At 50.0% G+C, this 14,506-nt stretch overlaps 2 protein-coding genes across 6 annotated transcripts in view; both read left to right on the forward strand.

The window, feature by feature from the left end:
• The first annotated feature begins 13 nt into the window (after positions 1-13).
• Positions 14-10,682, forward strand: LINGO4 (leucine rich repeat and Ig domain containing 4). Of its 2 annotated transcripts, none has more exons than XM_082346487.1 (2): positions 14-653; positions 2,984-10,682. In XM_082346487.1, the coding sequence occupies exons 1-2, from the start codon at positions 454-456 to the stop codon at positions 4,851-4,853; spliced, it is 2,070 nt and encodes a 689-aa protein (XP_082202613.1). In that variant the 5' UTR covers positions 14-453; the 3' UTR covers positions 4,854-10,682. The 2 variants fall into 2 exon arrangements, with proteins under 2 accessions (XP_082202613.1, XP_082202614.1); XM_082346488.1 differs by having other exon boundaries at positions 3,059-10,682.
• A 96-nt stretch (positions 10,683-10,778) lies between these two features.
• The window catches only part of TDRKH (tudor and KH domain containing), a gene marked incomplete at its 5' end in the record, with an annotated part of 31,520 nt that continues 27,792 nt past the window's right edge, over positions 10,779-14,506 (forward strand). For 2 of the 4 annotated variants that reach the window (XM_082346545.1, XM_082346547.1), the window contains one exon: positions 10,779-12,995. Of the gene's footprint in view, positions 13,059-14,506 lie in introns of all 4 variants that reach the window. The other 2 variants (XM_082346544.1, XM_082346546.1) reach the window with 2 other exon arrangements.

Raw genomic sequence — 14,506 nt, forward strand, 5'->3', positions numbered from 1 at the left:
CACTGAGGCGTGGGAGCTGGTCCTCAGGAGCCCCCCACCGAAGCCGTCTCAGACTAAGCTCCACAGTGGGTGTTCTGGGCTGAGAACTTTTCCCACAAATGATACCCACAGGGAACATTTAGAATGAGAGGTTGCACAGAACTGCCCCGCATCTGGGAGACTGAAAGACAACCCTACGTAAAGTGCCTGGCCCCAGAGCTCCGCAGGGGGGAATCAGGATGCCCGAGAGACCCTGCGGAGCTGCCCAGCTGCTTCCACTGCCGACCCCTCCACCCCTCGGGGCTCCGGAGCCTCCCTCTGCGCTCCCTCCCCTCCACTGCCATCCTGAAGTGGCGCCTGCTGCAGCCCTCCCTGGTTGCTTTATTTATTTATTTTGCACCAACAGGGTTGCTGCAGACTCATTCTCGCCTGGTTTAAAAAGAGAGAGAGGAGGAAAAAAAAAAAAAAGGAGAAATGCTTTCTGGCTCTTCTCTCTACCTTGGTCTTGGCAGCAGCCGCTGCAGCAGCAACAGCAGCATCGGCAGGCGGGCAGGGGGGCAGCGGGGAGAGAGGCGCACGGGGAGGTGTGGGGCAGAGGTGCAGCTCGAGCGGGACGGGCCCCCAGCCCTACACAGATGCAGTGCCCAACTTGATGCCACCCTCCAGCTTCTCTGGTAAGTGCACCCACCTCCTGTCCCAGAGCTGCAGCTGCCATTCTCCATAACATTCTCAGAGACAAGGCCAGATCCGTCAAGGCTAGAGAGCCTGTGCCCACCCCAGGCCCAGCCGACCATCGATCCTGGCCCCATAGGACTTTGATGGGAAAACTAAGATGGTCCAGGGTCTCCGGAGGGAAGGACTCCAAGGAGACCTCCCTCCATTTCCCGGGTGCTCTCTCTACCTCTGGGAGGGGTTTTCCTGCAATCCGTGTGGATATTCCAGAAATCTTACCTCCAAGAGCCCCCTCCCCGTGTAGGTCCCCATACCTCACGCAGGTCTGCTTTAAAGAGGATATCCAGGATCAGATGTGTCTCTGGACTGCCACATAGAGACAAGAAGAAGAAAGCTCCCTGTTCCTTGAGGGTGATGCCCCAGACCCCAGCCCATACAAGGAGAGAAAGTAGTGGTCCTGACACCTATCTCTTCCGGCAAAGTGGCCGGAAGCCAGTCCTGTAGCCGTGGAGATTGGCAAGGGAAGTTTATGATTACATTAGCGACCTTTAAAGAGAAGGGGCCAGGTCCCCAGCCCCTGGCCCAGCGGGCTTCGGAGACTAAGAGGACATTCACAGGAGTGGCAAGGAGGGAAGCTGGGTTACATGCTTCGCTGCACTTTTGCTGAAAGCAGGAAAGAAGGATGAGCAGGAACTGCAGCAGTAGTGATAAAGAGCTAGCTGTCAGGTGGACTTCCCAGGGAAATGAGGGTGGCTGGGGCATTTCTCTGCCTGGAGAACTCTTAGCATGCCATCCATACCTGCCAGGTTGGGATAGGGAACAGAGGGGTCTTCTCAGCAGCCTCTGCCGTGCCATTCTTTCTCACACCCAAGCCTCAGAATGGTGTCCTACATCCCTCTGCTCTTTGGGCCTCTTTCTTCAGTTTCTGAACTACTACCGTCCTCTGAAGTAGCTATAGCGTAGCCGCCAGAACGATCCTTCTAGGAGAGGGTATAGAGTGGGAAATAAAGGGGAAGAAATCACACCATCTCTTAAACTGCCGCTCCTAAGTTCCACCTGGGAGAAAATGGGCCGTGGGGTAGAAAGCTGACCCTGTAGGGCCCAGAAAGCCTGAGGCCTGAAAGGTCAAAGGTGATTGGGATCTGCGGCTAGAAAGAAACCCAGGCCTCCTGCCTCAGTTGGCTCTTGTCCTATCTCTGTAGCATCCCTTGCCAATTCCAATACCTCCCCTCCCTTGGGGTCCCGGTTGTCACTAAACAGGGTGAGTCTATGGGACCTCTTCTCCTCCATCACCTCAGTCAGGCTCCAGTGGTCATCCGCCTGATTTTGCCCAGGCCCCTGGCACCCAGAAACCACTTTAAGTTGACAGGCTGGGCACACAGCCTGTGCCCAGAGATCTGCTGTGCCAGCCAAGGGCTCCCTTGGTCCCCACCATAGCGTCTGGCCAGGCGCTGTCTCTCCTCACTTGTCTATGCCTCCCTGGCTCTCAGTCTGTCTCTTGTGTTTTTCTCAGGCAGCGGAGGCCAAAGGGGACAAAAGATCTCCCTCAGACTCACACACTGGGCTTGAATCAAAACACCATGAAGGAGGGGTATGAGAGAAACCTAAGTCTGAGGACCAAGCAACAAAACTGGGGCATCTCTTGGGTCCCTCACACCCTAACGTCATCTATAGGGGAGGTGGGGTTGCCCTTGGGGTTCTTCTGAGGGATTCATGTACCCCTGCATCCTGTGCCATATCTAATGTGCAGCTTGGCTGTCGTCCACAAGGTGTTTTGGGGAGATTGGATCTTGTTAGTCTGGGGCCTCAGGCCCTGGGCCAGGCTGGAGGAGGGCAGAGAGGCAATAAGTGGAGCCTGGGGGGCAGAGCTGAGGCCCACATGCTTCCCAGCCTTGGATGACTTAGTCAAGGTGATGCCTGTCTCCAATCAGGATCCAGGGATATGATCCCCCTTAAGCCGTAGACAAAGCTGTGGGTAGATAACCTGGGAGAAGGGTGGGCAGAGAGGCACAGAGCAGAGATCGGGAGAGCAGCTATCAGGGAGAAGGGACCTGAGGTATTTCTGGATCTCACAGATGTAGGGAAACTCAAAAGTTACTTCCCTGCTGCTTCCTGTCTCCCTCCCATAAAACTTTCCCCACCTGACTAGGGTTCCATGAGCTAGTAAGCACTTGGCCTGTTACCCAGGTTGGGAGGGGGAGGAAAGTAGAGAGTCCCCGAAGAGGAGCTCCAGAAGGCTCCAGGGAGGTGTGCACCAGAATTCCTCCCAGATCTGCACCCTAGCTGCTGGCCATGCTGAGATGGGTAGCTCAATATCTCTCTCTCCTCTAAGGAGGCCCAGGGAAGTCCAGGGTTCCCATCACCTGAAGCCACTTTCCAAAAAGGGCCATGTCATCGTCTATTCCAGGATTGAAGAAGGGATGGCTGCGGCCACTACTCCAAAGCAAGCCTGGCCCCCGTGGCCCCCCATCTTTTTCCTGCTCCTCCTGTCTGGGGGGGGCAGCGGCGGCTGCCCTGTTGTGTGTGACTGCACCTCCCAACCCCGGGCAGTGCTCTGTGCCCAGCGGCGACTGGAGGCTGTACCAGGGGGACTCCCGCTGGACACCGAGCTCCTGGACCTGAGTGGGAACCGCCTATGGGGGCTTCAGCGGGGAATGCTCTCCCGCCTGGGCCTGCTCCGGGAACTGGACCTCAGCTACAACCAGCTGTCCACCCTCGAGCCAGGGGCCTTCCATGGTCTGCAGGGCCTGCTCACCCTGAGGCTGCAGGGCAACCGTCTGCGAATCATGGGCCCCGGGGTCTTCTCAGGCCTGTCTGCCCTCACGCTGCTGGACATCCGCCTCAACCAGATTGTCCTCTTCCTCGATGGAGCTTTCGGGGAGCTAGGCAGCCTCCAGCAGCTTGAGGCTGGGGACAACCACCTGGTGTTTGTGGCTCCGGGAGCCTTTGCTGGACTGGCCAAGCTGAGCACCCTCACCCTGGAGCGCTGCAACCTCAGCACCGTGCCTGGCCCGGCCCTGACCCGCCTCCCAGCGCTAGGGGCCCTAAGGCTCCGAGAATTAGATATTGGGAGGCTGCCGGGAGGGGCGCTGCGAGGGCTGGGGCGGCTAAAGGAGCTGGAGATCCATCACTGGCCATCTCTGGAGGCTCTGGAGCCTGGGAGCCTGACTGGGCTCAATCTCAGCAGCTTGGCCATCACCCGCTGCAACCTGAGCTCGGTGCCCTTCCAGGCGCTGCACCACCTGAGCTTCCTCAGGGTCCTGGATCTGTCTCAGAACCCCATCTCTGCCATCCCGGCCCGGGGGCTCAGCCCCCTGGTGCGGCTCCAGGAGCTCCGACTGTCAGGGGCGTGCCTCACCTCCATCGCGGCCCACGCCTTCCATGGCTTGACTGCCTTCCACCTCCTAGACGTGGCGGATAACGCCCTTCAGACACTGGAGGAAACGGCCTTCCCTTCTCCAGACAAATTGGTCACCCTGAGGCTGTCTGGTAACCCCCTGACCTGTGACTGCCGCCTCATCTGGCTGCTCCGGCTCCGCCGCCGCCTGGACTTTGGCACGTCCCCCCCTGCCTGTGCCGGCCCCCAGCACGTCCAGGGGAAGAGTCTGAGGGAGTTTTTAGACATCCTACCTCCAGGGCACTTCACTTGCCAACCAGCCCTGATCCGAAAGTCCGGGCCACGATGGGTCATTGCAGAGGAGGGGGGGCATGCCGTTTTCTCCTGCTCTGGAGATGGAGACCCAGCCCCCATCGTCTCCTGGATGAGGCCTCAGGGGGCTTGGCTGGGAAGGGCCGGGAGAGTAAGGGTCCTGGAGGATGGGACGCTGGAGATCCGCTCCGTGCAGCTACGGGATAGAGGGGCCTATGTCTGTGTGGTCAGCAATGTAGCTGGGAATGACTCCCTGAGGACCTGGCTGGAAGTAATCCAAGTTGAACCACCAAATAGCACTCTCTCTGACCCCAACATCACCATGCCAGGGATCCCAGGGCCTTTCTTGCTGGATAGCAGAGGCATAGCTATGGTGCTGGCAGTCGGCTTTCTCCCCTTCCTCACCTCAGTAACCCTGTGCTTTGGCCTCATTGCCCTCTGGAGCAAAGGCAAAGGCCGGGTCAAACATCACATGACCTTTGACTTTGTGGCACCCCGAACCTCTGGGGATAAGAACTCTGGGGGTAACCGGGTCACTGCCAAGCTCTTCTGACCTTTCCTTCCACACTGGGGACCCATCCAAGAGGGGAAGAGGACCAAGGCTGCTTGGACCAGAAGCTAGTCCCAAACAGCACAGATCTCGCACACCTCCTGCCTGCACCATGCCAGCAGCTAATGCTGCCTCCTGATAGCCTGCCTCCTTGTGCTTTTGCAGTTTGAGGATAGCACTGTCATCTCTTCCCTGAGGGTCCTGGGAAGCTGAAGATGTAGACCCTGTAGTCAGCCCAGTCCTCCCCCCACCACATACAAAGCAGGAAATATAACCCTCCAGTCTGCTAGTCTAAGCTCCAGGCTTCCTTCACACCCACCTACACACACCTTACTAACCAATACCAATCGCCAACCACAGCCATAGATTACTTCAGAGATGGGGCTGGGAAGTGCCACTTGCTTCTTGGAGTCTCTGCTCCTCAACCAGGTGGTCTCTCTCTCTCTCTTTTCTGCTCTGTCCCCTCTCTAGCTGCAAAGAACTAGGGCCAATGACCTCAAGCTAAGGAGAAGAGGATGTGACAGGGGAGTGTGGGACGGGGAGGAGGACAGACTACACACTGGCACTGAGTGTGCATGAGCCCCACCACCTGCCTCTGTCTGTCACATCATTAAACCTGTTGCCAAAAGGCCATGACAGTAGCAGCCACAACTAAATGTGATCTCTGGAGTTTTCTTTAGTCTTTTCCACCCCTTATTTCTGTCAGATCTCCCCCTTCCTACCCTTTCTGCCTGCCCACGGAGCCTGTATCCTAATGGCCTTGCCTGAATCTAACGAGCCTGACAACCAGGGCTTTATGCAAAAGGTTGCCAGCCATGCCTGGAGAGATCAGCACTCCCGGCCCATTTCAGGGTCAACCCTTTCCCCTGTACTCTCCCTCTCTGGAGTTGGAGGAGAGATCCTCTGCCTTCCAAAGGATCCCTCTGCAGAAATGTCAACCCAGGGCACCCAGCTCCTTCCCTTCTTTCTCATTCTGGTTGGAACCTCCCTAACATTCCTGTATTGCAGATCCCTAGTGCCCTTGAAGGAAAGCAAGAGAACTCCTAGAAAATGACTAACAAAAGCAAGAATCTGCAGCTGTCAAAGGAGAGAGACCCAGAACACAGCAGAACTAGGTTTGAAGGAACAAGGTGGGAGGGGCACTGCAAGCTGTAGTGAAAAGTGGAGGGAGGAAGGAGCAGCAGGAACTACCTGCCTTTCCACCGTCCTTCAGCAGCTTTCCCTGGTTCTGTGTTTAGTGCAGCCCCGCTGGGAAGCTGTCTCTGGATAGAGGTCGCTGTCTTATGGAGACCCCAGATGCAGAGGCGGAGTGGGAGGAGGAGATGCCGACTGCCTCTGAGTGTACTCCAAAGAGAGGGCAAAGCAGAGCTAGGAAAAGTAGAGATGCTGAGAGCTCAAGGGACAGGGCAGCAGCCCCAGCATCGCCGGAAGGGGAGGGGTGAAGGGAGAGGAAAGGAGCAGGGAGGAGGGGCCGAGAAGTGGAGAGTCACGAGGTCCCTGGGAGCCTCTCTCTCTCTCTGCAGCAGCATCTGCACAGCGGCCTTAGCTCCCCTCCACCCTCAGGAGCCCCCACCCACCCCTCACCCAACAATATGCAAGCGTCATCAGCTTCCTAGCCATTCCTGCTGCCCTCGTCCTTGCTCTGAGGAGACTACACTCATTAGGAGATTCCCAGCCCAAACTGTCCCTGACAGGTGAGAGAAGCTGGTGCCATATGGGGGCAGCCAGACTTCACCAGTAGGCAAGCTCTTCGGTGGGGCAGAGGTGGGATTCTGGGGGCAGGGGGCTGTGGGCAGAGGTGAATGTGAGAGAGAACCCGGCGGTTTGGAGAGTGAGGCTGGAGGATCACACAATCTTGCGCATCAGGAGCCTCCAACCTTGCTCCCGGCACCGTGCACACACAATTCTCTTAGCATTGCAGCAACCTCCCCTCTCCAGTTTATTAGACAGCAGAAAGGTTTCCCTGGGGCACAGCCCTCTCCCTCATTTCTAAAATCTTCCATCAGTAGCTTGTGAGATTGGGACTTGTGGGGGTCAGGTGCTAGAGGTTCTCATACTAGTTGCCCACACTGCAATGCAGAAAAGGGCAGAAGCAGCAATGCTGTTCAGAGAACTCTACCCTGGGAAGCCCCCTGAGGCAGTGGGGAATGGATGACACGTGTCTGGATTGGGAGATGCTGCTGCCTGGGTCCCACAGCCGCCAGAGCAGCCCAATAGAAACAGAATGTGAGTCACTTATGTGATTTCAAGTTTTCTAGTATCCCATTAAAAAAGCAAAAGAAACAGATACAATTAATTTTAATACTCTATTTTATTTAACCCAGTGTACCCAAACTATGATCATTTCAACATGTTATCTATATAAAAATGAGTAATGAAATATTTTACATTATTTTTTCATATTAGGTCTTTGAAATCTAGTATATACTTTACACTTACAACACATTCCAATTTGATAACTAAATTCTCACCAGAAATATCTGATCTGTATTTAGGTTTCATAAAATTCACTGTTGAAAAAGTCAATTCACACGTCCAAGTTGTTCCAACCAAGTTGTTCCATATTAAAAGTTTTCCAGTAACTAAATCAAGTATTGGTTTTAACATTTAAATTAAATAAATTTTAAATTCTACTCCTCAGTCACACTAGCCATCTTTCAAGTGCTCAGTAGCCACATGTGGCCAGTGGCTACTATATTGGACAGCACAGCTCCAGACACTGTAACTCTGGGTGTAGACTAGGGCCTCCTCACCAGAGGTGGGCAAAGTGTCCCTCGAGAAGCACATTCAACCTAGAGGAAATGCCTGTGGGGTTCCCCAACTACCACCCCTTGCTCTCCTGACATGGGCTTTCCAGAACACCTTCAGGAAGGGACGCTAGTTACCGTAACAAGGTTACTGCAATGAGCACTTCCACAGCTTGTCCAATCATCAGAAAGCCAGCCCCCTACCCCATCTGCCTGAAAAGGCTGCCCTTAGCTCAGGGGTGTGTGTGTGTGTGTGGACAAGTGTGTGATGGCAACCAGGGACGCAGCAGGCGGGTGGTGTGTGTGCACGTGCAGGGATGTTATGGTCCAGGTTAGAGGCAATCCAATGGCAGCTCTCCCCTGGAGGGACAGTCGTGGAGATAGAAGAAAAATAACATTTATTCTATGTTAGTGGTTATATGTATGTTTTCTTATTTAATCCTCACATCAACCCTATAAGACAGGGTATCTTGGCTGATGGAACTAAAGGTCAAATAGATTAACTTGCTCGGGTACACAGAGCTGGTTAGTAAGGGAGCTGCTTCTGGACTCAGGGCTAACTCAAAATCCAAATGCTTTCCACCACCCTGCCATACTGCTCCAGTCACTGTCTGCTCTTATAACCCCCTTTCCCAGGGTCTCTCAGCTGCAGGAACTGACCTGTGAGAAAGGTAGAATCCAGGGGTCATCCTCAGCCCCACCCACTCCGAACAACTCTTTTAAGGGGAACTGGGGTCAGTTGTTGGTTCTCACCTTCCTTCAGTAACTCTAATGCACCTGATTCAGGAAGCTGAGGATTGGTTGTTAGTTTTTAATCTTTCTTCTCAGTTTCCCCCAGCATCCATCTCTCAGAGAGAGGCAGGAGGCTTTGGGTAGGACTTTTGCTCTAAGAAGTGAGTGTGGTGATGATTCAGGCCGGCGAGCATGTGAGATCAGAGGACTCCTGAGTCCTCTTCCTCCAAACTGCTTTGTAAAGGGGAGTTATGGAAGAAGACTTAGAGCTGGATGGTGGTGGCCAGAGAAGCTGAGGAGAATGTCTCTCTCCTAGGACACCCTGCCACAAGTCATCAATCTGATCGAAAGACGAAAGAGTAGCACCAGCATAATTTCTGATACTAAACCCACACTCCCAGTTGCTGGTTTCTGGTGAAGAGCCTTGAACGACGGGGGAAGAAGGGGTGATTCCTACAATGGACAAAGGAAGTGTGCTGTTTTCCAAAACCTCAGATAGCTGAATATCATTTGAATGGTTTGCATGTTACCCAGGAAGGGAACTCTGTAAGCAGCCAAGGCTCTAGAACTAGGCTACTGTGTCTGAGAACCCCTCCCTGCCCAGCCCTTTAGCTAAAGTCTACTTTCCTGCTTTGGCTTACTGAGTGGAAACACCTGCCCACTGAACTCTCTGGACAACCCACACTTTATGTTAATCAGTTTCACCTACTGCCACCTGCACCTTGTTCGGAACACCCTTCAGGGAAACAGAACTGGACTCTTCAGAACAGGAGAAGAGAATAAAGAAATCACAATTCACCCAATCCTAGTCTCTCACAACTCAATCTTTCAATCCTGGTTTGGGCTCTTAGAGGGGGAATGAGATGACAAATCCCAAATACACAGTGACTTGAGAGTGAGTTTGGAATCATCTCACCTAAAGTTATCCTTTCTACTCCCCAGTCTCCCTACCCAACCAATTAGAAATCCACCCTCCTTCAGAAAATTTCCAGGAAAAGTGATTACACCTGGCTTTTCACTGCTCTGATTAAGAAATTAATCCTGTGGTTTAATTTTTAATTTTAATCCCTCTTTTTGGACTTCCACTTCATTTCCTCTTCTTTGCTCACCAGCTCCCATTGGAGCTGGAAGATGATGAGCCCATAAAGTAGGCCTGTGCTTTTTATAGCAACAATGGACACTCTTCCTTAGGTCTGAACTACACTTTACCTTTTTAAAAGTAAAAGTAGCTATAGCAATCAAGGCACTCAAATACCTAGAAATAATCTTAAAAAAAATATGTAAATTTTACATGACAAAAACTTTAAAACACTACTGATGGGACATCAATGACTTACACATGTTTATAGGAAGATTCTATATCATAAATATAACAACTCTCCCTTATGTAATCTAAAAATATGTGATTCCAAAAAATAATATTAACAGTATACTCAGAAAGGAAATTGTGGTATATTCCCAAAATATAATACTACACGGTGATGAGAATGAATGGGATAAAACTATACACAATAATATAGCTGAATGTCACAAAAATACTGTTGAACAAAAGAAACCAGACACAAAAGAGTACTTACTGTGTGATTCTCTTTGTATAAAAAACAAAACAAGCAAAACTAGTTTCTGCTACTAGGAGTCAGAAGCAAGTTTACCCTTGAGGGGAGTAGTGACTGGGAAGGGATAATGTTCTGTTTTTTTGATCTGGGTGTTGGTTACACAAATGTGTTCCATTTTTGAAAATTCATCAACATGTATGCTTTTCATCTGTGCACTTTTCTGTGTATATATTGTACATCAATTTTAAAAATTGTGGTAAAAATAACACATAATGTACATCAATTTTAAAAAACAGTATGGTACTAGAACATGAATAGAGAGATCAATGGAACATGAAAAACCCAGAAATAGGCCCAAATACATGACAATTTGGATCTTATGAAAGGTAGCATTCAAAAACAATGGAGGAAATATGTGTTATTCAATAAGGGTTGGACAAGACAAAACTGGATCATTATTTCACACCTTAACACCAAAATAAATTCCAGGTGAATCAAATATTTTACGTATGGGGCTTCCCTGGTGGTGCAGTGGTTGAGAATCTGCCTGCCAATGCAGGGGACATGGGTTCGAGCCCTGGTCTGGGAAGATCCCACATGCTGCGGAGCAACTGGGCCCGTGAGCCACAACTACTGAGCCTGCGCGTCTGGAGCCTGTGCTCTGCAACAAGAGAGGCCGTGATAGTGAGCGGCCCGCGCACCGCGATGAAGAGTGGCCCCCACTTGCCGCAACTAGAGAAAGCCCTCGCACAGAAACGAAGACCCAACACAGCCAAAGATAAAAATTAATTAATTAATTAATTTTTAGAAATTACATTGCAAAAATACACTATAAAAATATTTAAAGAAAACATAGGATAATTTTTTAATAATCTTAGGTCATAGGACGCTTTTCTAAATATGAGACCCAGAAGTTATCAAAGAAAATGCTGACAAATTCAGCTACATAAAAATAAAAAATACTTGCATAACAAAAAAAGTCACCATGAAAGTAAAAAGACATAGGACAAACTGGGAAAGGGGAAAAATATTTTCAACTTATACATGAACAAAAGGCAAATATTAAAAGTCCTGACAACCAAATAGAAATATGAACAAAGTGTATGAACAATTTACAGAAAAATAGAAAGCAATTGGCACTTAAGCATATTAAAAGATGCTCAACCTTATAAGAGAAATGAAAATTTAAATTGCAATGAGATGCCATTTACACTATCAGATTGTCAAAAATCAAAAAGTTTGATAACAGGCTGTATAAGCTTGCTGATTGGTAAAAATTGAGAGAGAAGATTGGTAAAAATTGCATGGAAGGCAATTTGGCAATACTAACCAAAATCCTTTTCAAACATTGTTGGTGGAATGAAAATGAGAAAAATCTTTGTGGGAGAAAGAGAATTTGTGAAATTGTATCTATCCAAATGAAAAAACAATACACACACTTCTCAGACAGTGTTTGCAGCCCTAAGTATTTATTGTACAGATATATAAGAGCCAAACAAAATATACTTGGGTATCAGTATAATGTTAATGGGAATGATTGAATATATCTTAATACATCCCTCAGGTTTACTATGAAACTTAACTATTAAGCAGATATCTATGTGCTGCTATGGACAGATATCTAGACCATATAAAAAGAAATTGCAAAATAGTAATGTATAACATGTTACCGACTGGGTAATACATATAAATATATTTAATGTATACATGTTTACTATAGAATATCTTGTGAAAAATCCACAAGAATCTGGTAAAACCGGTTGCTTCTTAGGGAAGAGAGGCCTTTTATTCCTTCGTAGAATGTGCATGTACTACTTACTCAAAACACATATATATTTTTCAGATTAACACAAAACAAAAAACTGAGGCCCACTGGCATCTCCTTAGCTGACCAGAGATATAATCTTGCATTCACTCAACAAACATTTACTGCGTGCGTATCATGCCCCAGGCATTGTGACAGAAGCTGGTGCGAAAGATCCCCGCATTACAAGGAGCGCTCAACCCCTGTCAAGGGTGAGCCCCTAGTGCGGGGAGGGGACTGGAGGCCGGGAGGGGCCAAGGGCCAGCTCGCGAGGCTCCCGGCGGCTCAGAGTCCGTAGCAGGGTCCAACCGTCTCAAACGGTCCAAGGACCCAGACGGCAGTTGGAATGCACTCTTCCAAAGCAAACCGCCGTCTGCAGAAACCCTCCCCTTTGCTCGCCCCCACAGAAACGGCCCGGTGGCTTGTGCCTTCGCGCCTGTTGCCCCGACCCGTCTCCCTTTAATCCCCAGGAAAGGGGGGGGCCCTGATGACCGCCCTACCCACAGGTCCCTTACCACGGGGTGCTTCGAACTCGGGTCCCTCGCCATCCCTCCTGCTGCAGTGTCGGTGCTCCTCGTCTGTTCATTCCTCGACAGAGAAGTAGAGTGAGCCCCTCACTCTCTGCCGCGCAATTCCTTCCCCTTGGCTTTCTCTCCATCTCTACGAAGCCTATTTAATGTTTTCCCGCAAAAAAAATGTTTTCCGTGTCTCCTGAGTCCCTGTCACAGTATGGGGACCGATCGAGGCAAAAGATCTCAAAAGAAACAAGTGGCGGAGCATCGCCCATCAGGAGGGGGCTGCCCCAATGGTCACTGGGTTGTGGGGTCGCACTGGCTTTGTACAAAGGCACTAATTTTGTGCGAACGGTGATGCGGCTGAGTGACGCCACCCCCTCGCACCTTGGGAGCGCTATTTTTCCCCCCAGGCTTAGGAGGTGGAAGCCTCCTCGGTAATTGGCCTAGAGATTGGCAGGGAGTACTCCGGGAGCCTCTAACTGGCTGTTTAATACTCAGCAGGTGCAATCTCAATTAACGATGTCGGCTTTCCCTGGAGCCTATTGGCTGACCTGGTGGGCCGGCTTTGAATTCCATCCGGGTAATTGGGTACCAGCACGGAGCAACGCCGTCGCTCAGGGGCAGCCCCCGTGAGGATTGGTTATGGGGGGGAAGACTGATTGGTCGGGCTGCGACCCGGGCATTGATTGGTGCGGGCTGGCTGCGGGGGCGGGGAAGTGGCGGCTGAAGCTAGGACCGCGGGGTTCCGAGTGGCGCTGTGAGTGAGAGGAGACGACGGCCTCTGGCTTGAGGTGCGAGGCGGAGCGCGCGACGGCTGACTCGAGAAGCAGTAAAGGCGGGGACCGGGAGCGGAGGTTTGGGGAGTGGGGGAGGCTGGGCCAGGGGCGCCAGTGGCAACAAGGAGGCGAAAATGTGGGGCTTAGGGAGGGGAAGCGCCCCCGGACGAGGAGAGGGTGTGGGGAAAGCTTTCCCCCACCCCGAGGCTAGTAACCGTATCCAGGGGAAATGCGCTTGTCCCAGGATTAAGCCACGACGGACCCTTGCACCAGTGCGGGAGGGTTTGCCCCAAGCCAATCACCATCAGTTTATCAGTTTGCCTTTTATTTTCCACAGCTTTTTCTTTAATTATCTCTGATAGGATGACTATTTACAGTCATCAGAGTAAGGGGGTTTTGTTTGTTTTTCCAGCTTCCCTCTTTAGTTCTTAATACAGATAGAATCGTGGGTTTTGGCTCAAGACTCCCGTGTCAAAGCTACTCTTTCCTCAGCTTGCGAGAAGTGGGTGGAGGCTTCTTTCACGCACTGCTTTAAAAATAAATGTAGCAAGGATGAGAAAATTGAATGAGCTGCTTCCGTTCAACAAGCCTATCACCATGTTTTAGGTACTTTGTAAGTTCTGGTTGTTAGGAGATACTGGAGTGATAGATCCTTGCCCCCATGGAGCTCACTTTGTGTTTTGAAATGCATATCAGATAGTTGTTAGCAACTGTTTAATACAAATGTCAGGAAACTTCAAAGTTAGCTTTTTCTGAAAAGCGTTGTCTAGCCATATTTCTCAACCTTGAAATGACCCACGTGTCTCCTCTTTACCTGGTTTCCCCAGGAGCTATGCTCTTAAGTTTTAGTCTCCTCTTCACATTCAATTTGCAGTAATAAAATCAAATATAAGCTAGCATTTGGTACTATACAGTTATTCCCATTTCCATCATATTTCCCACTTTTATTTTTCTTAAGAGAAACTTAACAATATGAAAGGATATGTAAATTGTAAACAAAACTATACTTGATTAATATTAATCAAGTAGATTTTCTGTGAGACATCAGCTGATAACAAAATTAGCACAGACTTCATTTGTAATATTTGAAGAGGTGTTAATAAAATTTAGGTTTTGGTTCAAATAGAAGTCACCTGATAAATTCATCCTTGTCACGGACATTCATCTTCCTGCCACCCACACTCCCTCCACCACCAAATCATCAATATTCTATCTCAAATGCTACCATCTACTCAAATGAGAAACCTGGTAGCCAGCTCCTTGGCTCACTCTCTAACCTTTCCATAAATCAATTGCTGGGTCTTGTGTGTTCTACCTTTGAAAACTCTCTGAACCATCTGTCTCCTTCTTTCCATCTCTATCACTGACACCTGGACTAGCCTCTGAATTGGTCTCCCTACACGTGCTGTTGCTGCCTTCAGTTCATTCTCACTACAGACATAGCCATTAATCAAGAATTACAAGCAATGCATGTGTTATGAAGGGATGGTTGGTGTACTATGGAAACCAGTAGCAATGAAATCCAA

The sequence above is a fragment of the Balaenoptera borealis genome, assembly GCF_965194805.1.
Source record: "Balaenoptera borealis genome assembly, chromosome: 1".
NCBI lineage: Eukaryota > Metazoa > Chordata > Mammalia > Artiodactyla > Balaenopteridae > Balaenoptera > Balaenoptera borealis.

Bases quoted from the DNA above. Each gene is read 5' to 3' on its own strand.
- LINGO4 (XM_082346487.1), top strand. From the start codon at position 454: ATGCTTTCTGGCTCTTCTCTCTACCTTGGTCTTGGCAGCAGCCGCTGC. The intron at 654-2,983 runs GTAAGTGCACCC...CTCTCCTCTAAG, and splicing joins GCCACCCTCCAGCTTCTCTG to GAGGCCCAGGGAAGTCCAGG.